Raw genomic sequence first — 26,433 nt, 5'->3', positions numbered from 1 at the left:
ACTTCACTTCACGCAGAAGGTTTCTACAACACATGTGGTTAAGTTTGGCTTGGTCAATATTGGTTTTGGTCATACCAGAAGGCCAAGGACAATGAAAGAACCAGACTATTAAATGTCAAAGGTAAAATTCAACTTACGCCAAGTGAGTTACGCAAAACTTGGAAGTACCAGGTGGATTGTCGCTTTTCATGCGTCAGGAGATCCGGGTGGCAGTAGGGTGTTAATGCTTTATAATTTATGGGCCTGATCAAGCGTACTTTTTCCCCTTTTTTGCTATCGTTGCATTGCCCAGAAGTTTTTTTTTTAAGGAAGCCACATTACTCTGCTCTCTTGACTAAGTAGTTAGAAACACAAAATTCACATTAATCATTGGTGGAAGGGGAAAAAAATCTACCTTCCAACACTTTTCACTGTCAATTATTTCTTGGCATTGATCTCCTTGCCTCCCCTTCCTCCCCCTTCCCATCACGTTAAATGGGCATGAAGAAGGAAACTTGCTTCGGATAAATTGGGTTCATGAGATGTTTTGGACACCTTTCTTCCAGATTAGCACCAGGCATAGGAATTGGTATGACGCTAGGCATTTCTTTTTTTAAAAAAAATCTCCCTAAGTTGTCAGCCCGAGATTTATATTGTCATATTTCAAAAGGGAGAGATAATAATACGGCTTTGATGTTTGTAGCTGTTAGTTTGGGTTTTTTTTTATTACTTTGGGGTAAGTAAAAGGCTAAAACTTAGAAAAGAAATGATATGAAGAATGAAACTAAGCTGGCCACTGTGGCAGAAATAAAGGCTGAACTTGTACTTGAAAGGCCGTTGTGCTGGAGTCCAAAAGGTTGGTGCTGGAGACATCTTGCAGTCGAAGTTAAGAGAAGTAATGGACTTGAGCAAAAATACAACTCCTCCTCTAAGCATGGTTTTCTTAATTTCACCTACGAGGAAGACTACATTGACGGGGGGGGGGGTGTCAACATTTTTTTTTAACCAGTGGACACCATAGCTGATTTCATGTGCCATGGACAAAAAAAAAGTTTTTAAAAATCAAAAAGCGAAACTTGGTTAAAATGGTCAAAATCCCGTGAGGGATAAATGTAAGATCTTATGAGGTTTTACCTATTGTTTACTTGTTTCTTTGTCACATCATAATGAGGATCATAGTCGTATTTTTCATCAGATAGCATGTTAATCTGTTTGTTTTTAAAAAAAGAATTACCTAACTAGATCAGTGTAATATCCAGTAACATGTTTTCAATAGTGGCCAAGAAGAGGGAGGTCAGTTCATTTCTGACTTAATTATAATAAATAGATTAAAGTAAACTGCTCTGAACATGGTTGACATTTTGCATTTGTTATCCCCCTGCACTAAATTTACCATAGCATTTATAAATCCATCTGGGGTAGAAAGGAGCAAATAAGAAAGCCAAATATCTTTTAACAGTGGCAGTAACTATATTCAGTGTATAAGAAAATGTACCTGCTTGTTTAATAAGCAGGTACATTTTTCATACCGCAACTCTATTCTCATGTCATCTTGAGCCATTGATTAGAATTTGGGAATTTGGTGGCAATTTTTCCTCTTATAAAGGAAGATCTTTAGACAAATGGGCCCATCTGATTCAGTATTTTCTGCCCTACTTTCCAAAATTTCAGAGTCAAATCAAAAACCCTGAATGTTAAGCCTGAGATTTTCAGAGAGAAGAGAGTGGAGAGAGTAGTATTTCCAACACACATTTGCTCACTGAAGGATGTTTGTGGGGGACAAGGAAGAGGGCGTTTTTCTTTCTGGACTCTGTTTTAAAAATAGACTTTGCATAGTGTTAGTATGAAATTCAGAGTTAAGATTTCATCTTTAGCTGATATCTGAAAGCCTTTTTAAAAAAAAACTAATTCCCAATAAATGAGCTAGGGAGAGGGAAACTTTTTCCCCCTTCCCCCATTTTTTTGTCAGGGCCTGATGTCAAAAATGTTCTTCATCAATTAAGGGAATAACTATGACACATGTTTATGCACTTTCCCACATATGCACATAGACGTAGACACTTGCTTGGCTGCCACAGGCTAATTGCACCCTCTTGTGTTTATTTTATAGTTCCCCAGAGACAAATGTTTTGCTAACTCCTGCTGCTACTGCTTACAAAGAATGTCTTTAAAAATTGGCTGGCTTCTTTTTGAAACTCTTTCTTGGCTGATGTTCCAAACCTTTCCTGTCCTGGTCTCTTAATATCTAGATATAAACATATTGGATTCATTGCAGGGGGAAAAATCAGTCTTGCATTCTTTATTTCTCTTCATAGGCAGAGAAAATATATTTTTCTCGTTTCTTTTAAATTGTGACATGCCCCTTTGTTCCTATGAAAGAATGGCTGTATGGGGTGCAAAAAAAATAATCATATCTTAAGTTACGCATGATCCATGTTAACTTCAGAGGGCCTTATTTCTAAATCAGCATATTATATAGGAACAGGTAGTTAAATTTCATGTATTACATATATAATTGATGGACACTCGGTAACACACCAGTGCAGCTCATGAATGGACAATCAAAAATAGAAAATTGGCAATATTAAATGATGTATAAGTCAGCTTCTGGACCTTTGTGTATGAGTTTTTCCAGCATTGTGCTAATGTTGGGATATCATAATATATCAGTGGATATTATAAATTCACGGATCAAGCAATTTGTAACCACAAAGTTGCTGTTCAATAAAACAATGGTTATGTCTAGTCCAATGTTACCTATTATTGCAATATGTCTTGTACGCTAGTCTGCGGCTCACTAGGAACAAGGCCACAGAAGCAAGTGAAGCCCCCTCCACACATGTACGGGATCCAGGCAGCATGTGAAACCATAGACACACACACACACACACACACACACACACACGGGTCCACAGAAAAATCAAATTCCACGGAACCAGTCCCTGGCACCAAAAGGTTGGGGGCTGTTATTGTAGTCTCTCTCTCTCTCATATTTTTTTAAGAGTTAATAGAGACTTGTAATTGGATATGGCATACATCATTTTTTAGCCTGGCATCCCAGCTACTAAAATTGGTAATGAAAATTAGTACAGATGGGTACAGAAAGTTTTGGTTCAGAAAAAAAAGGTGCAGGCAAGGTTTGCTGATTGTCAGGCCTTGCGTACAAAATAGTGTAGTTGAGAAGCTGCTTAGGTAGCAAAAGGAGATGATTCACATACAGCCTCAAAGGAAGTGGCTAGGGAGCTTGAAGCTGTTGATGAGAAAGGCAGAGAGGAAAAGAAAGCTCATTTGCAATGCAGCCATTGAAAAAGATCATCCCAAAGGTTAGTGTGTGGTTTCATCTAAAAATACACACTGATAGATGTAGGGGACAGCTGGGTGTGTCCATGTGTTAATTTTAGACAAGATTTCTTTTTTTCTCCTCTGTATGTTACTGCAGAATTACTGTTGTGAGGCCAAATATTTGCCCTTTGCTTTGGTGCTTATGTATTGTTTTGAGCATTTGAATTTGGGAGGGAGCGTTACAAAAATAAATCATTCCCGGAATTAGAGACCCAAATCAAGGGGCGCTAGCAAAAGATAATTGCCGTAATAAATAATGATCAATAACTAGATTTTTATTAGAACTTCCTCATGCTCTTAAGAGCAGTAAATATTTCTCCAGAGTTTTGGACCATGGATAGATAAATTATCTGATCCAAAGAGGCACATATATTGTCAGATGGTATATTGGTAGCCATACATATGAATGCACACATACAAAGACAAAATATTTTGCCAAATACTGTACACATTCTCTTTGGTTTCTTGGATATGATGCAAATGATAAGGGATCAGCAGGAACAAAGTGACATGGCTGGTTGGGTCAAATAAGACACAGCTTGACTGTAGAGAATTGAATATTCAAGAAGGATTTGCTGCTTGCTCATAAACATACCAGGCTTGTTGACTGTAGCAACACATGAGAAACACAGCCAAATGAATCATCAGACTAGTTAACACAGGCTGTGCTCTTCACGTTGCTCTACAGCAACTCAAAAGGAAACAAGGTATGTGTGTGCGCTCACATTCATGTGCGTACACGTGCATCCATTCATGCTTGTTTTTGATTGGTGAGATCTCTTTGCACCTCTTCACTCTTCCCCTTCTCAGTTTGAGCAAAAACTTGGCTTGCCAGTTTTGGTGCGAAGTCTGTGTTGAAGAGTAGCCGGAAAAGCCGATAAGGCTCCCGGGACAGAGAGCTCTATGCTTATCTCAGTGGAGCACATGGGCTGCTGAGAGTGCATCCTTTTCCTGTGCTAGTATCAGGAGACGTAAACTGACCATCTCCCAATAGTTAGGACTTCAAACAGGGGGCGATACCGTCAAGAACCTTCTCCTGCACAACTTCAGAGGCTGGGGAGGTGAAAGTGGGGCACTCCTTATTCAGGAAATGGGGGGGGGGGAAATGTTTTGCATTTTGTTTTGGGTTTTGTGCATGAAAATTTCTGATAACAGCTGGGGAGGGCAGCTAAAAAACTCTGTAGTTATATTTTATTTTAAGCCACTATAATTTCAGCATGTCAATTTCTTTATTTAAAAGAAAGTTAAGCAGGGAAAGGCACACTTTCCCCACTCTCCCTCCTCTCTGCAGTATTCACACTGAATTTGAGTATTAAATAACTCCTGGATTAAAAAGAGTGGTACAACCCATTTAAAAGCCCACCAAACGGGAGGTGATTCTATGGTGATTTTCAGTCATCCAAGTCATTGTTGGTCCAAAGGTTGTTTTTCAAAGGCAAGTGGACTTTGTTTTTCCTTGAAGATGTTTCGCTTCTCATCCATCTCATTTAGTTCTGACAGAACTGAAGAAGCTTCTTGGATGAGAAGCGAAACATCTTCAAGGAAAAACAAAGTCCACTTGCCTTTTGAAAATGCACCTCTAGGACCCAATTGGAGAACTATTTCTTTGTTCACACTCATAGTGTGGAGCAATACACATGGGAAGAAACTGTTACAAGAGTGCTGAGCTTGGGTTATTTTGTTTTGGTCTGTTCTGTTTTTTTGTGCCTTTGAATCAGTGTTGGCTCTTGGTGACTGCTTGGACCTGCGGTTTTCTTGGCAAGATTTTTCAAAAATGTTTGCCCTTGCCTTCTTCCTCAGTCTGAAAGAGAGTGGCTGGCCCAAGATTATTCAGATGATTTTGTGCCAGCAAAATATTGAAGCCTTGTTATGGTGAGCCAGTATTGTTTACATCCATAGCAGATGCTCCCCAAGGTCATAGGAAAAGGTAGATTTTCATTTTAGTTTTGCTGAGAATTCTGGGAGTCGCTGTCCTAATATACCTAGAAAGTGCCAGATCAGGTGAAACTGTTTTACAATGATTTATAGCTGTTGGATTTACCTCATCTTTCAGAATATTTGGTTACTTCTGCTATTCCATTACTTTGGAAGTCTGGAAAAAGGCATAGAAAAGGCAGCAGTTTTCAAACTAATACTCACTTAGAAACTGAATGATTTCAGAGGTGGGAAAAGACTCTAGTTACATGATATGAATAGAGCACTGCCAAAGTTTGTTTTCAGACATTTTTAGACAGCCCACCTTTCCCCACCTTTTGCCAACCTGATGCACTGCGGTATTGTAATGGACAGAGAAACCTATATTTTGCCTAACTGGCACATTCAATGTTTCTGGTCTTTCATTGTATGAACGGAGATTAGTACTTAGAATTGCAAATGGTCATTCTCTTGCTGAATTCTTAGTGCTCTCTTTTTGCAACCAGTCCAGAGAGCCTGTTCGGCGTAGTCGTTAAGATGCTAGCCTAGAAACCAGGAGACTATGAGTTCTAGTCCCACCTGAGGCATGAAAGATAGCTGGGTGACTCTTTGGGCCTGTGATTCTTAGCCCAGCCCAGCGCACAGGGCTGTTAGGTGGAAAATAGGAGGAGCAAAGAGTATTATGTTTTCCTGCTTTGTGCAACTTTTAAAGTAATAAAGGTAGGATTTTTTTTAAAAAAAAGAACTAATGAATATATCCTATAATCTGAGAGTGGCAAGTCAGCTAGATGTTAACAAACTACAAAATAGTATTGTTTAGATTGGTTATTTATTTATCAAACGTATTTACTGCCCATCTCTTCCAGAAGGGCTCTGGATGGTATACAATTTAATCAACGCAATAAAACATTAAAATGAATAATTTAAGATTAAAAAATTTAAATGTAGAACAACATTATAAAATTGCAAGAGGTGGAGAGATCCATGATGGGGAGACTGAGAGTTGTTAATCCAGGCAGTGCGAGATCTCATGAGGCCAACCAACCCCATAGCTGTGTGGGCCCTGTGTCCTTCACGCAAGGCAACACAGCCAGGTTTTAACCCCTTTGCAGAAGGCTTAGAGATTGGGTGCTTACCTCACCTCACGGGGTGGGGGGAGATGTTCCTCAAGGCAGGAGCAGAGGCAGAAAAAGCCCTCTTTCTTGACCCTGCCTGTCAGAATTGTCTGACTGATGGGTTCTGTAGCATGCCTTCCCTGCCTGAATGTGTGGGATGGTCTGATGTGATATTATGGCATTTGGAAGTCTATCCAAATTTGCCAATAATTGCTTTGTGTCACCTACAGTTTAATACAATAGGCCTTCCTTCTCTTCCATCTTGCGATGGAACATCCTTTTCCATTGAGCAAATTTTAGCCTGTTTTCTATGTAAGCCTCTTCCAGTGATCCCTATTTGATTGGGAGGATTGCATCGTACCTCATAATCCTTCATCCTACAAAAGGAACTGCTAGAACAGGTTCTGAGGTAATCCACTGTTACTATGTGGTATCTTATTATTCAGCCATCCCTCACCTGATTGCCTTCTGGATATGTGGCCCATCATCACATTTCTCAGGAATTTCAGTAGTTGAAATTCACACAGGTAGAAGGTGCCCAAATGAAACAGTTTAGTTAATTTTTCTAAAATTTGTATAACTTACCTAACAAATTGCTGGATTCCAGTCAAATTGTTTATGTATTCAACCTTATATACTCTGATTTGCAGTGGCACTCCAGGGTTACCATCTGATAAACGGGAGATTCTCAGGATTGAACTTTAGATCAGCGTTTGCCAACTGATGGGCTGTGGCCCACTGGTGGGCCGTGAGAAAATTTTGGTGAGCCGCAGAGAAATCTCACCCCCAGAGCACCCTCCCAAAGCAATTAATCCAGGCTGCGCAGAAACACAAGGCTCTGCCGCCCACATGGCCCGCAGGAACCCTCCCCGCCCACTCACTCCTTACCCGGTAAACTTGCCTGCTAAATTGCTATTTTTCCTTTTCCCGACCATCATCTGTTCTGCTATGCTGGGAGATTTAGATTAGCTAGGAAGCAGGAAATGATTGGATTTCTTGCTTTCTAGCTAGTCTTTAGATCTTCAGCTCAGCACAGCCGAATTTCCCTTAGGACTGAAGATTTGCTTGCAAGCAAATTCAGCGCAGGCTCATGGCAAGCAAATTTGAGAGACTGAGCTAGCCGATGGCAGATAGATAGTTCACTGAATGATTCTGTGAGCAACTCAGTCTGCCTGCTTTGCCTGATTTTGGGTAAAAGTTGTTCTTTTTTATAAAAAAAATCAATATTTATATAAATATTTATAATATTTACATACAAGCCATGCCCAGCCAGTCACATGACCATCAATCCACACCCACAAATTAGGCCATGCCCACAGAACCAGTTAGTGGTCCCTGGGATCTAAAATTATGAGTTTGGTGGTCCCTGAGGTCCAAAAGGTTGGCGACCCCTGCTTTAGATTGCTTAAATGGCTGTCAAGGCTGCAATTATGTCTCTCCCATCCAAATTTCTCTAATAAGAAGCTAATCATACCAAAAGAGCAAATTAGTACAATATGGAATAGCTCTCCCAATATAGCACAGGAGAAGACATAGTCTTTCCCTATCCTTATCCACAAATTAGTAAAAAATGTGGTGTTTTTCTCTCCTTATTTATCTTTGGGCATGCTGTTGATTGCACATCACTTAAAGTTATTCAAATTAGTCCTGCAGGGCAGAATCCCAAACTTACAGAAATGACACTGGCCTTCCAGAGATGAATATCCCAAAGGAATTGGATGTCCCAAGATGCTTTCTGCATTGAATAAACAGAATCTGTTTCACTTAGGTTTACAGCTGCCTCCATTCCCAAGCTATGCCTTAGGGCAAGAACTACCAGAAGATGCAATTTCCTTTTGGCAAGGGATCCCTGTAATATTTTATAATGGAGCAAACAGGAGCACTTGCTTCTCTCCACCACCACCACCCCCTTTTGGAGCTAACATTTGTGAGCAGAATGTTGTCGCTTAAAGTTGTGGCGTATACATGTCTCTAGATCATGTAGCAAAATTGATTGGAGATGCAGAGAGTTTTTCCTGGAGATGCAAACTTTGAGCTTTTTCTATACAGAGCTTTTCCCATATAAGAAGATAGATAAGATAAGAAGAACTTTATTGCCATTGTACAAGTACAACGAAACTGTGGATGCACCCCAGCAACTGTTTGCAATACAATAAAACCAGAGCACTTGAAGATAAGAAAAACAGAGTACCCTAGTTTTCCTTTTGAAGGAACGTTCGTACATGGAGCAATCTAAAAACTTTATAAGAAGCTTATTGGATCTGTTACAAACTTCAGTGGAAATGAGGGAGCCATAAATTGTCTATTTTTATTTGAGCACCATAGTCTTGTTTTTAAGACTTCTTGTTTTACATCATATGTGTGAATACACAACTCCTGCTCAAAGAACAGGTAGCAGTTGTATCTAAGGGGATTTTTCTGCAACTTCGTGGGGTGCACCAGTTGCACCATTTTCTGGATCCTGAGGCCCAGTGCATGGTCACTCATGCCCCAGTCCTACCTTGACTAGATTACTGGAACATGCTCTGCATGGAGCTACCCTTGAAATGTATTCAGAAGCTGCAGCTGGTGCAGAATCCAGCAGCACTCACAGCCCTGAGAGCTCCTAGGACTGCACATATAACACCATTACTGAGCAAGCTGCATTGGTTGCTAGTTTGCCTCCAGATCCAATTGAAGGGGTTGGTTTTTACCCTTAAAACCCTACAAGGCATGAGTCCAGGGTATCTGAGGAACCATCTCTCTCTGATGGGACAAGCCCACCCCACTTGTTCTAGCAGAAGAGGCCCACTATGGATCCCGTCTGCTAAGGAATTAAAGCAGGTGTGATCAAGGAGAAGAGCCTTTTCTGCTCGGCCCCATCCCTGTGGAATATTCTACTACCGGAGGTGAGAACTGCCCCCTCCCTTTTGGCACTCAGGTAGAGTATTAAAGCCTGGCTTTGCCAGTTTGGCCAGGACTCTGGGAGGGGGCCACTCACCATTGGAGCTGGCTAATGGAGTAAGAAGATTCTATCCCATCCAACTCTTGATTTTTTTAGATGTGGTTTTAGTATAGCTTTTAATATAGATAGTCCTCAACTTAACAAACGTTCCGTTACAACAGCATTGAAAAAAGTGTCTTATGACCGATTTTCACTCTTACAACCGTTACAGCATCCATGTTCATGTGATTAAAATTCAGACGGTTGACAACTGGCTCATATTTATGATGGATGGATTATCCCAGGATCAAGCTATCACCTTTTGTGACCTCCTGACAAGCAAAGTCAGTGGGGAAGCCAGATTCATTTAACGGACTTAACTTGTTGGCCATGTTGCTTCTGTATTTTAGATTCTCTAAAAAGATGTATGTGATGGTGCTCCCTAAGCCTTTAGCAATCAAAACAAAATGTTCCTTATGTTGAGGCCTCCTTTGAAACAACCCAGGGAGCCTAACATATTCCATTACACTGTGTAATCATTGAATTGTCCTGGTTGCCATGATTGGTTGCCAAAGGGGAAATGGAGTAACAAATCACATAATTATGATGTCAGATCTTAGGATAGGTGGTCAAGGGAATGAATATAGGAGAGATCTATAAAATACATGGAGATATTTTTTTCTTCTTTTGCCTTTAATGTTAGAATATCTGAAGTTGTCCAATGAATCTGTTGGCAGGAGATTCAGGAAAGATAAAAAGAAGGGTGTCTTCACCCAGTACATATGTGATTTAAGGAATTTATTGATGCAGGATGCCTTTCAGTTGGTGGAGAAGGGGGTTAGGGAGAAAAACATGGTGGAGATAAAGGCTATCCCCATCCTTAGTCTGATGGATAGGTGTGATGTCTAGGTTGAAAAACCATTATTGCAGGAAAGAACTCTTTGCCTTCCCGTCCTGCTTTTGCACTTCAATTGGTTAGTCACATTGCAAAGCAGAGTTGAACTAGATGGGTGTTTTTTATAAGGAGGCAAAATAAGCTTTTCCAAAAAATTCCATTGAGGTGCGGCTACTACTTGTAGCTCCACATTTTTTTTCTCTTCAGTAAATAGAGAGAAAAATCGCAGATCCGCATGCATTGGCTTTCATTTTAGCTATTTGGGACTGGTTTTTAGTTCCCAATTTATTCCTGAACAAATTGGGACTACTTGCGCATTTATAGGTAAGCTATTGGTTACCTGGGATTTCTCATAAGCTTGGCCTCTTTTCCTTCATTGTCCGCAAAGCAGGAACTACCTGTTTTCTGTTGCTAACCTGGAGTCAGATTGATTGGGTTATGTGACATTAATTATACCCTTTCCCACGTACAAATCTGTGGTGTTAATTCTGCAGTGAACATTTAAAAACTTATTTGACATACAAATTGGAAAAAAAAGCAGAAAAGTAACAATTCATTACACCCCGTCCCAAATCACTAAATTATATTTTTATTTCCCTATCCCAACTCTTGAACATAACAAATGAAAATTCCTGTAAGTGCCAGTTATTCCCAATTTCAAAAGCAGCATCATTTCCTCATCTTTAAGAAGCCCAGCCCTTTCACTTGTTGACACAGCTTCCTCCTATAATCTCTGCTGGAATCCTTTTCCGTCTTCAGGGTTTTTCCAAGCTCACACTGACATCATTTTTTCCAAGCCATTTTATCTCGACAATCTATTTGTGTACTCTACTCTCAACCCACAATCCATGGCTATCTTAACATGGATTATTATGGCATTTCCCTCCCTAATTTTATTCATTTCACCTTATTTTAATGGGGTTTGGTTCTTTTCCCCATCTATTATTTTCACCAACATTGTTTAATTAGTCTCAGCTACAGAGGCTCGGGAAATACCTGGTCTTGCTTGTCAAGTCCTATTCAGGTGCATTTCTTATTTGCTTCTCTCAGCTGGCATCCTTTCGCACAGGATGAATGGGAGTATCTGGGGCGATTTAGCTACTGTTGCATTGCAGTGTCCACCATTTCTGATCATGGGGAATTGGAATCTAACTTCTAGGTTATAAGTAACAAGTTCCTATTTCTTCTGTAAAGCATAACACCTTGCTTTTACTTTTACTTTTTCTGCTTGGACTTCTTTTAAATGCAGTTCCCCAGAAACCCAAATCTTGTATAGATGTGTGTTGTGGGATATCATACTTATAGCTGGATGTGAATAAAAAAAAATCTTCAGTTTTGAAATCTGTTCTGCCACCTACTGCATCAAATGGAGTAGATGAAGTATCCACATATTATTAACAATTGTTTAAAGTTGCTCTGGTCATCTTTAACTCCTCTTAATATAGGTAGTCCTTGATTTACAACAGTTCATTTAGTGACCATTTGAAGTTATAACAACACTGAAAAAAGTGATTTATGATCGTTCTTCACACTTGTGACGGTTGCAGCATCCCCATGATTATGTGATCAAAATTCAGGCACTGATTCATATTTATGATGGCTGCCGTGTCTCAGGGTCATGGGATCACTTTTTGCACCAGTCTGACAAGAATAGGCGAAGCCAGATTCATTTAACAACCATGTTAATAATTTAACAACAGCAGTGATTCACTTAACAACTGTGGCAAGAAATGTCGTAAAATAAGAAAAAATTACTTGACAATTGTCTTGCTTAGCAACAGAAATTTTGGGGTCAATTGTAGTCGTAAGTTGAACCACCTATATAAGGGGTGTTCAGTTCAAATTTTCATTTAATGTAGGGGCCATATAAATGCTTAATTTTCATAGGATTGTGCTCATTAGAATTTACTATTTGTATTGAGGAAAGTTTAGTTTTTATGCACATAAGTATATGTTCAGAGAAATATCGGAAACTTTGAATAAAACATACAATTCCCTCAAAAATATTGTAATACCTGTTCAACAATCAGAGTGAATGCATTTCCCTGTTACTTAAATGAAAGAGAAACTAGTATATGTAAAATGCATCAAGTTCTATTCGGTTTTAATACCATATTTTATCATACTGATTTGTTAACATAGGAAAATAGCTCAATTTTCTATATAATGGCTAATTGAATGATTACTGTTAAAAGCATTTCAACTAATTGTAAATTTCATATTTCAAAATAAACTATTTGTTACTATCAAGGAATAGCTTTACAAGTTAATGAAGTTTTGCACCCAATAGTAGGCTCGCTACTGGACTATCCTACCAATTTTGTCTAAAATCTATATTGTTCTATGATTATTTTAAATATTTGATTTATAGACTTTTTGTATCTTTCTACAAAGCTGATAGTAAAAACATATAGTGACTTTTTTTAGCATACGAAGAGAATAGAACAGAACAGAACAGAACAGAACAGAACAGAATAGAATAGAATAGAATAGAATAGAATAGAATAGAATAGAGTAGAATTCTTTATTGGCCAAGTGTGATTGGATACACAAGGAATTTGTCTTTTGTGCATATGCTCTCAGTGTACATAAAAAGAAAAGAAACATTCATCAAGAATCATAAGGTGCAACACTTAATGTTAGTCATAGGGTACAATAAACAATCAAATCATACTAGGAAACAGTCAGTATATATTGTAAGGATACAAGCGACAAAGTTACAGTCATACAGTCACAAGTAGGGATGATAAGGAGTGATGAGAAAATTAATAGTAATAGTAGTGCAGACTTGGTAAATAGTCGGACAGTATTGAGGGAATTATTTGTTTAGCAGAGTGATGGCTATCGGGAAAAAACTGTCCTTGTGTCTAGTTGTTCTGGTGTGCAGTGCTCTATAGCGTCGTTTTGAGGGAAGGAGTTGAAACAGTTTGTCTGGGATGTGAGGAGTCTGTAAATATTTTCACAGTCCTCTTTTTGACTCGTGCAGTATACAGGACCTCGATTGAAGGCAGGTGGGTAGTAATTGTTTTTTCTGCAGTCCTAATTATCCTCTGAAGTCTGTGTCTGTCCTGTTGGGTTGCAGAACCAAACCAGACAGTTATAGAGGTGCAGAAGGTAGACTCAATAATTCCTCTGCAGCTCCTTGGACAGTTTCAGCTTAAAAGGAAGCTGTTATAAAAAGGGATTGCTATTTTTCACCAGGAACCTGAATCTCCTCATCCTTTCACATCTTCTCTGAAACAGTTCTCCATATACCTCCATGCAAATCTATCATTTCATTATCAGCTACAACTTTTATGAACCAACTTGGTCATTCCAGGTTTAACAGATGCCCCCTTTCTTGTAGCTGCCTTCTCTTCAGAATCTAGCATATTGTATGTCTTAAGAGAGCATTTAGGATTTCTTCTTCCCCTTTGGGCACCAAAAAACAGGGCTGGAGATAACATCTCTGAGCTGCTGCCTCTGAGTGGCAGCCAGGCAAAAAAGGCCCCAGATTTTAATGATCTGGTATCAGGAATGAACACTGAAGCCATAGCAAGGTTTGAGGATGGAGGAGGGACATCTGAATGAATAGAGGGCCACTCCTCCTTTTTGCTCACCTCTTGGTGGCAGCCTCCAATTACTGCATTTTTCCTGATGTAAATAGCAGCTGATTTAATCTGACAGCACTGTTCAAATCACCATCATTGTTTTTCCCTGGTTTCCAGGGTTCCAAAGAGAAAGTTGGTCATGCGAAGCAGTTGGGAGTGTTCCTGGCACCTACCTTTTCCAAATGATTAACGGTTCTCCATCAGTGTCCCCGAAATGCGGTGTGTGAGTTTGCTTTGGAGCTGACACTGCCTTTACCTGTCTCCATGCCCTGCTAACTTTGTGTGCAGTGGCCCGTGGTTATTAAAATTCCTGTCAGTACAGGAGTGGTTTAGCTTGCGTTCTTGTCTTTAGGCATCATGGGTTTCTCTAAACTTCTCCATTTTAGGCAACCGTCAGTCCAGTACATGTGCCTGATTGCCGATTTAGGATTTAATATTTTGTGCTTTTAGCTTAAAATTCTTGTCTCTGTACCTTTCACCTATGCTCAATTATGATGGAATTCACAAAGCTTTTCTTAACGTTTTAATACTTGAAATGCTTAAAGCTTGTTTTACCTAGGTGGAGCAAATTTTGGTGACAGCCATTGATGGATTTTTTTTCTGTAGTCAGAATATAATGAAAAAAGAAAAAAGGAGTAAAAAATTTTGTGCCTGCTTGCACACCTATGTTTTATCCAAAAGATAAAGCCCTGATTGGTGTTTCTTCTTTGCATAAATATATTATAGAAAGATAGAAATCAAGGGGGCTTACTTCCATAAATATCACCCATATTTTATTAAAAAGTTAAAATGTCTTGATTTCAAGAGCAACCCAAACAAATAATTCCTTCTTGCTGAAACTAGGGAGTACTTAATTTTGCTTGTGTCATGGCTAACAACTTTTAAAAGGCATATTGTTCAAGTTCACAAGAAAAAAAACAACAGCTAAACGAAGTATTGGAAGATATTTTTTGTTTTTTCTTCTTTTAAAAAGTTTTTGTTTGTCACAGGAGAAAGAATGAGGAAGTAGCCAGGCAAAACTTTCTAAAGCAAAAATTCTGATTTGAAGGAGCCACAGTAGGAAAACCTTGCTCTGTTCTAGCCAATTTCTTCTCCGAGAAGATTGAGATCTCTCCTTTCTGTTGCATAGTGAATGGACATGTAGAAAGTGGCATAAATGAGCTTTAACTTCCAAATAATCTTCATTTTGGCATAATTAGGCCTGCCATAGAAAAGAGATGTAGAAAAACATCTCCTCGCACATATATAAATATTGTTTTGCTTTGTTTTGAATTTTAGAGAAAAAGGGGGATGTATAGTATTTATGACAGTGCAGTAGGAATTCACAGCATCCTAACCCAGAAACCTGCTGGACCTTAAGATTGAACAAGGCATCATGAAATCTTTGATCTATGATACCAAGAATATTCACGTTACCTCAGTAATCAGTCTCTGATTGGATTTTCTCACTCATTGTAAATTAGGATATGCAAATCTAGTATAAATTAATACATCAGGGCAATTGTAGGATGTTAGAGGAAACAGTGTGATTCCATTTGTCAGTGAAATGAAAACACATGATAACCAGTGCAGAGAAAACATGTCTTCCTGTAATATACACAGAATGATCTCTCACATTGTGAGAGATATGAGAGATATATACTTCATTTTGGCTAATGGCTGAAGAAGCACGTCCTTCATACATACATAATTACCTATCACTCTCTTCAAGATAGTAGGAGACAATAATACAGGATATCCAAATATTTAAGTAAAATGTTTTCAAGCCTATGTCATACTGGGAACTCCATATAGTGTATGTGAAATCAAGTATTTCCTCTGTTGGGTGTGATTTATATTATCACATTCTGAAGTTCATTAAAATGTTGAATTAATTAAAATGCACATCTTATGGCACACTGTAATCTGCCCTTCAGGTACACCACTGGTGGTTTTCAAATGTATTTAACTGTGATCCAACTAAGGGAAACTGTGGACATCTTCCTGATCAGGTGTTGTATGAAAAGGCAACTTCCTGATGGATATGCAATCCAAGGACCAAGTCCTGTGGAACAAAAATAATGTTGCTCTTGAAATTCCATTAGTGGTTCTTGGGGTACTTAAAAATATCTGAGTAAATTCTGCTTAAGAATTTTTAAGTGATTTGCAGTGTTGAGTATTCCACCTCTTGAGTTGGTCTGTCTTTATAGGATTACTGTGTTTATTTTTGCTGAGTTTGCCCTATAAAATAAAAGGCTATCTCATTCCAATTGGGTGTATAACTTGTTGCTTAAAAAAACACTGGTCTGCCAACTGGGTCTTCAACAAACCCCTTAGATTTTGCCTTCCCAAATAAGCAGCAGAATTAGAATATTTCACAATTCTTTTCTGTAGACATGTGTGGCTTTTGGGTTTCATCTGATTTGACATATGCTAAACTTGCTGTGGTTCGCCAGTAGTCAGTGCAGATAGCAGTGGAATTGGACAGTGGGGAAGAACAGGGACCAGTCAGGGAGTCTGGAGAGGACTCAGACAAGGATCCTGCGTCGAATGCAGAGATGGGGCCAGGACCATCTGGAAGTGGGGTGCTACCTTTGGAGTCTGGCAGCAGCGAGGGAGAGGACCCAAGAGAGCCTGGTCCCAGTGCATGTGTGCGCAGAGCTACTAGAAGGCGAGAGCAGCTGAAACAAAAGGGGCGACTCGGAAGTAAGGCTGGGAGGTGATTGCCCCTGCCATAAGGGATAAAAGTCAGGCCAAGAGGATGAAACCTTTGCAGGAAGCAAAGTAGTTCGATCGATTCTGAGTCATGCTGGAAGCTCTTTGTACTTCAGTTGGTTTTTCTTGTACTTTGGTTGGTTTCTTTTCTAATTAATTCGATACTTCTGTTTTTGGCAGCACTTCACAGAACTGAAAGGTATGTGCTTATCTTGGGGGACTGTTTGAGCTTAACTCCAGCGAGGAATGAAAACAATTCCCAGCATTGAATAATTATGTTTTACGAAGGCTGGGTCAGAACAAAATTTAGCTAAGCAGAACTGTCTTATATCAGGAAATAAAGCAGGATTGGGCTGAGATACCTGTATTCCATGATAAAACATAGGATGCAGTTGTGTTGGATCTTTTGAAAACTCTATCTGATCCAGCATCAAGATAGTTTATAATTTAAAAAAAACACTGTTTACTCCCCTGACCTCTAACTCCTCTTTTTTCATTCTCAGGTTGATGCTCCTAGCACAGGCTTTCTAGAGGAAGATTCAAAAGAAGCTATTGTGCTACCTGACCAAGTAGATGGGAGCAATACTGTAACCAGCACTCTTACCGTGCAGGAATATTTTGCCAAGTGCATGACAAAACTGAAGAAAACTCAAAATTGCACCAGAGTAGAGCTGGGTAATTCTCCTCCAGTGATGGTTGAGAAATTGGAGTGTTTGGAATCCCAGACAAAGAAGAAAAAAAGACATAAACATGCACAGGATGAGGCAGGAGAACCAAAGATTATCTGCACTGGGATAGTAGATTCAAGTAGAGATGAAGTGGATACCCAGAAAAAGAAAAAGAGAAAGAAATCTAAACATCTGGACAGCAGTAATGATCTTATTTATAGTGAATCTCAAATTGGTTCTCGAAACCAAAAGGCAAGACAATGTTCCTTTGAAACATCTAAGGAAGAGAATAATGATTTAGGAGAGCAAAAATCAAAGAGAAAGAAAAAGAGCAAAAAATTAGACTGAGATGTAACTGAAGATGTAGAATGCATAAAGAAGAAATGTTCCAGTTGATATAAATTTTAATGTTTAACTTCATTGAAATATACCTAGATCCCCAAATTTACCCAAATAAATAAGCAACATTTTATAAAACAGACATCGTCCTTATTTGTTTATTTATTTCAAATTTAGAAGACTGGCAACTCCATAAGCATACAACATCAAAAAATACAGTGTGGTAATAGAAGAATTATGTATGTCAAGAAGAGGAAATATTCAAATTAATTTTAAAAACTCACCCCATAAGAGACTTGCCATCCACCTTAACCAAGAAGTGGTAGAAAAGCCGGGTTTTTAACTATCAGAGTGGGGAACTTATGGATATTTGTTGTCTTTGTCCGTTGTCATACCATTCCCACCTTTTGGAAGATTAATTGCAAAAAAGGATTAGTGAGGGGTGGATGTGTGGGGTTAGTTGGTTGGGAGATTCTTCAGGAAATCCTGAATCTTCTCATGATGTCTAGTTGTTGTACTTCAGTGGACTTGCATGTCACTGATAAGCATCAATGGAGCTCCTAATCCTATGACAGAGGTTTTTGGGAGCGGAGAAGATTGAGTGGTTAATTCCTGGTTTACAATATCCATGTTTCTTGTTTTCTTGACTCACTTAAAAAGAACATGGTAGTTTGTTTATTTATATAATTTATATGGTTTCTCGGCTCAAACAATGTGATTTTGGGTGGTGTATAAAGGAAAATTAAATCAGCAATACATAACAAGCATTTATGAATTTCTCCTGAAGAAATAGTGGATTATTGTCTATTAATGCTTTTTGATCTGAATTACTAACTCATTGTTGGCTCTTTTATTGCCTATAGATTTTTTTTCCTTTATGGTATTCCAAAGGATAAAATAAAACTTAGGATAAAAAAGCCTTATTAAATGAAATGGATGAGTATACACAAATGTGGATACACTATTTTTCCTTGTTCTTTTCCTGCTTCAGTTGGTCTCTTTTGGGATCACCAACATAAAAATACGAAGTATAATAATATTAACAAAAGAGGTCCAATCCTAAATAGAAAATAAAGTACCAGCCCAACAAAATAAACAAATTCAGTATGCATAAGTGGTAATTAACTTGCTGCTTCTTTTTGAAAAAGATTGGGAGGTCATCTTTCACATGTCAGGTACAGTATGCTTTATCCTGCTCTGATCTATGAATATTTCAGATCTTTTCTTTCCCCCAGTTTAGTCCCAAGCTTACTTGGTGTAGCTTTCTTAGGAAAAAATGTACATGTCCTAGATGTCCAGTCTTGTATATCAGAGGATCTGTCGGTATGTGCTCCTTTCAAAATCCAAGAAAGAAATACTCAGACTCCATGGTTCAGAGCAAAGTTCTTCTTTTACTGGAAGATGAAAAGGAAGCTACAAATGGAATTCCGAAAGTGAGAATTTGGCGCGCAGATCACACATACAAAGAAATGGAATTGTTCCCACCCCCAAAGTCCAGAAGTCTCCGCCAATTAAAAGTTCGAATATGATCATGTGAGCATCTTCAGGTAGTGATGAGGCCTCTGTCCGTTGACCTTGACATATTTTGATAAGACCTCGCAGCTGCGCAAAAGGATAGAGGCTAGGAAAGAAATGGAAAATTGGAAAGAAGAAATCCCCCTTCTTCTGCCCACAGTAAAAGAATGCAAAACACCTCCAGCTCTCTTCCCCCACAATTACCCCTCCCCCGTTGCTAATGACAGCCAGAAAGAAGTAAGCCTAGTAGTAGAGATACTAAGGAGAAATAAAGGATAATAGTTGGGGTACCGAAGAGATCTTGAGGCTGACATTCGGACCCCCTAGAAAAAGGACATTTGTCCCTGTAAGAGAGAATAAAAAGATATGTTAAGCATTGCATACATTCTTATGGTTTATCAGGATACTTAGTATAAAATTTCTTTAGCAGGTCAGGAGCCCTAACGTCTTTTTCGTTCACCCACTCAGCATGAGAGGGGGAAATGTTTCCAGGCTACAAGATATTGTGGCGACCCCTCCTTTTCGAGAGTCTAAAATCTCTTTAACTTCAAAATGTTGTTCACCCTCAATCAACAATGGGACGGGGGATCAGTCTGGGTCGGTCTCAATGTACAGGTGTGTTCGGGTTTTAGCAGGCTGACATGGAAAACAGGATGAATGCGACGAAGAGTCTTTGGTAGTGTCAATTGAACTGTCACGGGATTCACAATTCGCTCAATAGGAAAGGCCCCACATACTTAGGGCCTAACTTCTTTGATCTCTGAGTGGTTTGCAGATATTTGGTTGAGAGGAATACTTTGTCGCCTACTTGATACGACTGTTGTGGGGCTCTTTTCTTGTCTGCAAACTTCTTATGGGATTGATGCGCCGTCCAGAGCTTTGCGGCGACTGGCCAATTGAGTTGTAGTTGAGATATCCAGTCATCCAATGACTGGATATTGGGTTTCTCGCGAGGAAGTTCAGGTATGGGTACAAAATCTTGTCCCGTGGCCACTTTGAACGGGGTAAAACCAGTGCTGCTGTGAACGGAGTTGTTATACGCTACTTGGCAAAAGGTAGCAGGTCCACCCAGTTGTCTTGCTGATAATTTATGTAACATCGGAGATATTGCTCTAGCACCCGTTAGTCCTCTCGCAGGCCCCATTAGTTTGGGGGTGGTGGGCGGAGCTTAACCCTTGGGTGGAGCCTATCAACTTCAAAAATTCCCTCCAGAAGTTCGAGGTAAATTGAACTCCTCGATCTGATATTATACGTTCAGGAACACCATGTAGTCTGTAGACGTGTATAATGAACAGTTTGGCTAACGACTTCGCCGAGGAATCTTGGTGCAAGGTATGAAATGTGCCTGTTTGGAAAACAAGTCGGTCACCACCCAGATCACCGTGTGCCCAGCGCTCTCAGGTAAATCTACTATAAAGTCCATAGAGATTTCCTTCCAAGGGGCAGTTGGCCTGGCCACATTCTGCAACAGACCTGGCGGCTTACCGGGAGGTCTCTTAGCTGAGCGCAAACTGGGCAGCTTGCTACATAAGTTTCAATGTCTTTTTCAAAGAGGGCCACCAGAACTGCCGTTTCACCAGGTGTAAGGTCTTCACGAAACCAAAGTGACCCGCTGCCTTGGAATCATGAGTTTGTTGTAATATTTGGCTCCTCAGTGTTTTAGGTACATACAGCTTCGCTCCCATCCAGGCTAACCCATCTCTAACAGTGCAGTTATTTGCATTTGCCTGGAACCATTCATCTGTTTTCAAAGCTTCTTTAAATTGTTCAATCAAATCATTGGACAGATCTGCCTCTTGTTTCTTCTTTTGCGCCCTGGTGACCACTGGTGCTGCCAGCTGTGTGGTGGGCACAATCGGACTTATCACTTCTTTTCGAACACTGTTGTATTGTGGCATCCTAGATAAAGCATCCGCCATAAAATTCTTTCCTCCTGGGATGTACTTCAGAAAGAAATTGAATCGTTTGAAGTACTGGGCCCACCTAACTTGCTTAGGAGATAGTTTCCGAGGCGTTTTTAAGGCCTCCAGGTTTTTATGATCAGTCCAAACCTCAAATGGGTACCTTGCGCCTTCCAGAAAATGCCTCCAGGTCATTAGAGCCCAGCAGACTGCAAAAGCTTCTTTCTCCCAGACAGCCCATCTACGTTCAGTGTCAGTTAATTTACGGGATGTGTAGGCACCGCGGTTGTAGTGTCCCCTTCTCGTTTAATTGAAGTAAGACCGCTCCTACCGCTACATCACTTGCATCAGCTTGGATCACGAAGGGGACATCCATGTCCGGATGCTTTAGCACTGGCTCGGCAGCAAATAGTCGTTTTAGCTTCTCAAAAGCGGCTGGCACTCCATAGACCATTTTAACGGCTGGCTAGGCTTTGGCTTCGCTTCTCCCTTTGTTTTTAGGAGGTTGGTGATAGGCATGGCTATTTTAGCAAAACATGGGATGAATTGCCGGTAAAAGTTAGCAAATCCAAGGAAACTTTGAAGTTGTTTTCGGGTTCTTGGTGGGGCCCACTCAATACGGCTCGTACCTTCTCCGGGTCCATCTCAAGACCCTCGGGTGAGATACGATATCCCAGGTAGTCAATCTTTTCCTGATGGAACTCACATTTGGACAATTTGGCGTACAATTTGGCAGCGCGCAATTTGTGCAGCACGGACCGTACCAGTTTCACATGTTGGTCTCTGGTCTCCGAGTAGATAAGGATATCGTCAAGGTAGACCAAAACCCCTTGTATAAATGTTCGTGGAGCACTTGGTTGATCAATTGCATGAAGACAGCTGGTGCCCCCTGTAGGCCAAAGCGGGAGAACATTGAATTGGAAGCAACCTATTGGGCAATTGAATGCAGTTTTCCACTCGTCTCCCTCTTTAATTCGGATTCGTAATAGGCCTCCCTCAAGTCCAGTTTCGTGAAGATCTTCCCCTTGGCCAGGTGAGCCAACATGTCCTTCATTAGAGGGAGGGGTACACATTTTCCACGGATACCGCGTTCAAATTTCGGTAGTCCACCACCAAGCGCTTGGAGCCATCTTTCTTTCGCGGAACATCACAGGGGCCGCCACTCGAGGTCTGGCAGGTTGGATGAACCCTCGTTTCAAATTCTTGTCGATAAGCGATCTCAATTCCTCTAACTCCTTTGGGGTCATCGAATACATCTTTGGTTTCGGTAGTGTCACCCCGGTAGAAATTCAATGCTGCAATCGGTTGACCGATGGGGAGGAGCTCATCGGAGGCCTCTTCGCTAAAAACTTCTCTTAGGTCCCAGTACTCTTCGGGATTTTCTCCTCCCCTTCTATGCGTTCGGCCCCTGTGGAAGCTGTCTCAGCAGGGGTTTGGGGCTTGGGATGGGATTCTCCCGGTTTAAGGGGGTTTGCTCCTCCCTTCCTGGAGGTTGGTCAGTACGAATCCGTATCCACCCCTTTCTCCAGTTTACTTGGGGATTCCATTTCCGAAGCCAGGGCAATCCCAAGATTAGGGAGTGTTCCATCCCGGGAGCCACAATAAAGCACAAGGTCTCGCTGTGGGTTCCCATGGTCATCTCTAAGGGCTCCGTTATGAACCGTGCAGGGCAACCCCCGCTTCAGACCCATCTAATTGGTAAAAGGATATGGGCGTTTTCAAATTTCTCAGTCCAATGCCCATGCCTTTAACTACTTTCATGCTAATTAGGCACCTCGTGCACCCGAGTCCAATAAGGCCAGCATTTCCCCCTCAGTACCCGAGGTGGGCACCCTTAATTTAATTGGAATGGTAAGGGGCCCCGGTTAGGCCTTACCGAGACGTCATCTTCCGAGTCGGTCTCACTCTCGTCGGGAGGAGTCGGGGTCCCAGCTCTTTTTCCGCTGGGGAGTGACTTCTACAACCTCCCCTATCGTTAGCCCGGTTTCGCGAGGCCTGGTTGGGGAGGATTCGGGCTTCCTTTCAGGGCCCCGTCCTTTTTGGATCTGGTTTGACTCGACAATCCACATTCGGTGGCCTTCCTTCCCACAACGGAAACAGGCAGTGGATTTGGCCCTTGTCATCACCCTTCCCTTCCGGGCTTAGGGATCTCTCGGGCCGAGGAGGGAGCATGGTGCTCCATGCGGAGCCTCCTCTGCGTCTACTTCGGGCTAGATCTATTTCCACCTCTTCCGCTAACAGGTACCACAACTGCAAGTCATGGGGATCTCTTCTGGAGATGCACATGTGGTATACCTCTTCATTTAGGCCATCTTTGTAGGCTTCTATTAGAGCTTCCTGGGACCAGCCTCGAATGCGATATGCCAGCTGTCTGAACTCTTGGGTGTAGTCAGCAACTGATCTTCCCCCCTTGAGTTATGGTTTTCATCCTGATCCTGGCCCTTCTCTCTGCCAGAGGATCTTCAAACCTCCTCCTCAAGGCAGTCATAAAAACATCAAGGCTTCGCAGTTGGGGGAGTTATCATTATACAGAGTCACCACCCAGTCAGCTGCCATCCCCTCCAGGGTTCTGGTAACACATCTTACTTTGGCTGCTTCAGAGGTGAACTCCCTTTCATATTCTGCCATATAGCTTCCAACCTGCACCAGGAAAAACCCCAAGTCCTTGGGATTTCCTCCAAACTTCACATCTAAGGAGGGCAGGTGGCGTCTTCTAGGCATTACCCCGCTGCTGGGGCTCCCCAGACGGGAGCTGGTGGTTGCGCCGGCGTGGGATGGGCCAGGGGGTGGTGGCAGCCCGACTTCCCCAGGCTGAACTCGCTCTCTCTTCCCCTCATATGTTGGAGCCCTGCCGGGTTTCTCAGAAGCATCCTTAAAGCTTTTCCCGGCTTGATCCAGCCTGCATTCCATCTCCTCCCCCTGCCACAGCCATTCCTCGCACCTCTTGACTTACAGTGATTCCAGGAGGGGGTCTTCCGGTTTTCCATCCAACTCCTAACGACCATCTGGGCATCTCGGTTGGAGTTTCTTCCAGTGTAAGGTCAGCTAACAAATCGGTGGCTGGCATCTCTGGTAACAGCATTTGCTGCCCCCGCAGCTCCTACTCATCCTCCTCGCTGGCTGGAGATGACATGATGTGAAAACCCCTCGGAAGAAAAATTGGTGTTTTCTCCGGGTGGGCTGATGGGGACTTTCGGAATAATGTCGGTATGTGCTCCTTTCAAAATCCAAGAAAGAAATACTCAGACTCCATGGTTCAGAGCAAAGTTCTTCTTTTACTGGAAGATGAAAAGGAAGCTACAAATGGAATTCGAAAGTGAGAATTTGGCGCGCAGATCACACATACAAAGAAATGGAATTGTTCCCACCCCCAAAGTCCAGAAGTCTCCGCCAATTAAAAAAGTTCCGAATATGATCATGTGAGCATCTTCAGGTAGTGATGAGGCCTCTGTCCGTTGACCTTGACATATTTTGATAAGACCTCGCAGCTGCATGCAAAAAGGATAGAGGCTAGGAAAGAAATGGAAAATTGGAAAGAAGAAATCCCCCCTTCTTCTGCCCACAGTAAAAGAATGCAAAAACACCTCCAGCTCTCTTCCCCCCACAATTACCCTCCCCAGTTGCTAATGACAGCTGAAATCTTTCTCTAACTAGTACAAGCAAAGTCAAGCTCCCTGGTCCAAACTACAGCACCTGGCCTTACATTTAATTTCAGCATAATTAAGCCTTTTAGGCTAAAAATCAGAGCTGGCCGCTGGTCAAAGGAGTTTTAATTGATGGAAACAAATACTAATTATAGTACCAAGCTCTCATCCTTTAATGGTCTTCAAAGAAGTTGAGGGAGCTGTTTATGTGACTGAATCATCCAAAAGTTAGTTCTAATTAAAGGAAATGGTTGTTCTCTAGATTTGATTTTTCTTGGTTATAACAAAGTCTTGAAGTTGCCAAAGTAAACAATTAATGTTCTCAATCTTAGCATGCCCTATCAACCAGTTGGAGATTGCAGCCCTATCCATCATAAGCAGCCACATTGAATTGCAGACTTAAAATGTCCAGTTTGGGGGGGAATTTAAAAATCAAAGTCCTACTCTGGACTTCCGGTTGGCAACCAATTTCCAGCAAAGAGCAGATCATGAATATGAATAGTAGCATTCTCCTGCCCTGTGCCTATTTCTCTCCTAAAGAAATCTAAACTTAGAAGATGGGAATGGAAAGGGAACCTACTGATTCAGAAGAGAACATTAGTGAATCTAATACTGTATCTATCCTACAGGCTAAATGAGAATGATAGGAAAAGCTTCTGCAAGACAGTAGCAGTCAACTCAATAGAAGCCACCCTACATCCTTTGCCTGATATCTATTAAGGAGACCAGAATTAGAAAGGACTGGACAAATAATATGAGTTGCATAGGCATAATATATTTAACCTGATTAGAAAATGAATCCATTTTGGGGGGTTGCAAGAACTATGGAATTATAAACTAACCAAACAAGCTGGAGTTGCACAATATACCCCCACCCCATTTATCATCCAAGGTAATACTGATTAAAGTTAGTGTATATATGTAAATTCATCTAGTAGGTCTTTAACTGACTCATCTAAGCATGTTCTGAACATGTTTGTGTTTCTCAAAGAACAAAGATCTAGAAAGGGATCAAATGTTTCAGAGCAGAATGTTAGGGAAAAGTGTTCATAGGTCTCAGAATTTGGGAGTATGATTTTATATTCATTGACCTCAGTAATGTATAAATTGATTTAAATGCTTTGTACAATGAGATTTTACAGTTTGGGAAAGAAGATAGTATTCTAAGGTTACTTGTCATCATGAAACATAAATTATTAAGTGCATCATTAGATTGGAAAAAGTAGAAGCAAACAATTTAGGCAAAAGCCTTTCAGTTCCCTAAAAGCTCCAGTTCTCGTGTTTGTGCCTCAGATAACTCCAATAAAAATAAAGTTTAGCATAGAAATGTATTAATGATTTAATTACATGACTTGCACACATGGTCTGCTTTGTGAAACCTCATAAAATTATGTTTGTAAATCGTTTATACTGTTTTATCTTAATCTGCACTGGGGTAACAAAAAAGATAAGGCGTCCAAGAGTATAGTTTAAAGATTGATGGGATATGTTTTAAAATGCAACTTTGATTTTATTCCTAGTGATTATATTTGGCAGCAATACTAAAATTGTTTCCTTTGCCTCCTGGATTTTTTTTTTTTTTTAGTTTCTCAATCTAATCCACAGCCAGGGAATTTCCTTGCTGTCTCCCATCTGAGTACTAACCAAGTCTGCCTCTGCTTAGATTGGCCCAAATGATTCGTATATTTATTTTTATTTATTTATTAAATTTCTACACCACCCATCTCACCCAAGTGACTTTGGGTGATTTACAACATCATGACGGTATTAATTCTTTGTGCCCAGAAAACACACAAACCGGGAATATTTGGCAATTTGATTTTAAAATATCTCACTAAAAGCAAAAGCCCACACCAACAAGGAATTAATGTGTTCATCTTGAATTATACTGTAGTATTACAATAATTTGCTTCA

At 40.6% G+C, this 26,433-nt stretch overlaps 1 protein-coding gene across 4 annotated transcripts in view; it reads left to right on the top strand.

The window, feature by feature from the left end:
• The window catches only part of PINX1 (PIN2 (TERF1) interacting telomerase inhibitor 1), a 36,107-nt gene extending 18,506 nt beyond the window's left edge, over positions 1-17,601 (top strand). For all 4 annotated transcript variants that reach the window (XM_087930026.1, XM_026715915.2, XM_026715916.2 and 1 more), the window contains exon 7: positions 16,956-17,601. In XM_087930026.1, the coding sequence (XP_087786152.1) occupies positions 16,956-16,983 (28 nt within the window). In that variant the 3' untranslated portion in view covers positions 16,984-17,601. The remainder of the gene's footprint in view (positions 1-16,955) is intronic.
• Positions 17,602-26,433: the final 8,832 nt, after the last annotated feature.

Source organism: Pseudonaja textilis, chromosome 1 (genome assembly GCF_049901715.1).
Source record: "Pseudonaja textilis isolate UNSWEBS1 chromosome 1, rPseTex1.2, whole genome shotgun sequence".
Classification (NCBI taxonomy): domain Eukaryota; kingdom Metazoa; phylum Chordata; class Lepidosauria; order Squamata; family Elapidae; genus Pseudonaja; species Pseudonaja textilis.
Note: the sequence above shows the minus strand (reverse complement) of the source record. Positions and strands in the feature narration are given on the sequence as shown.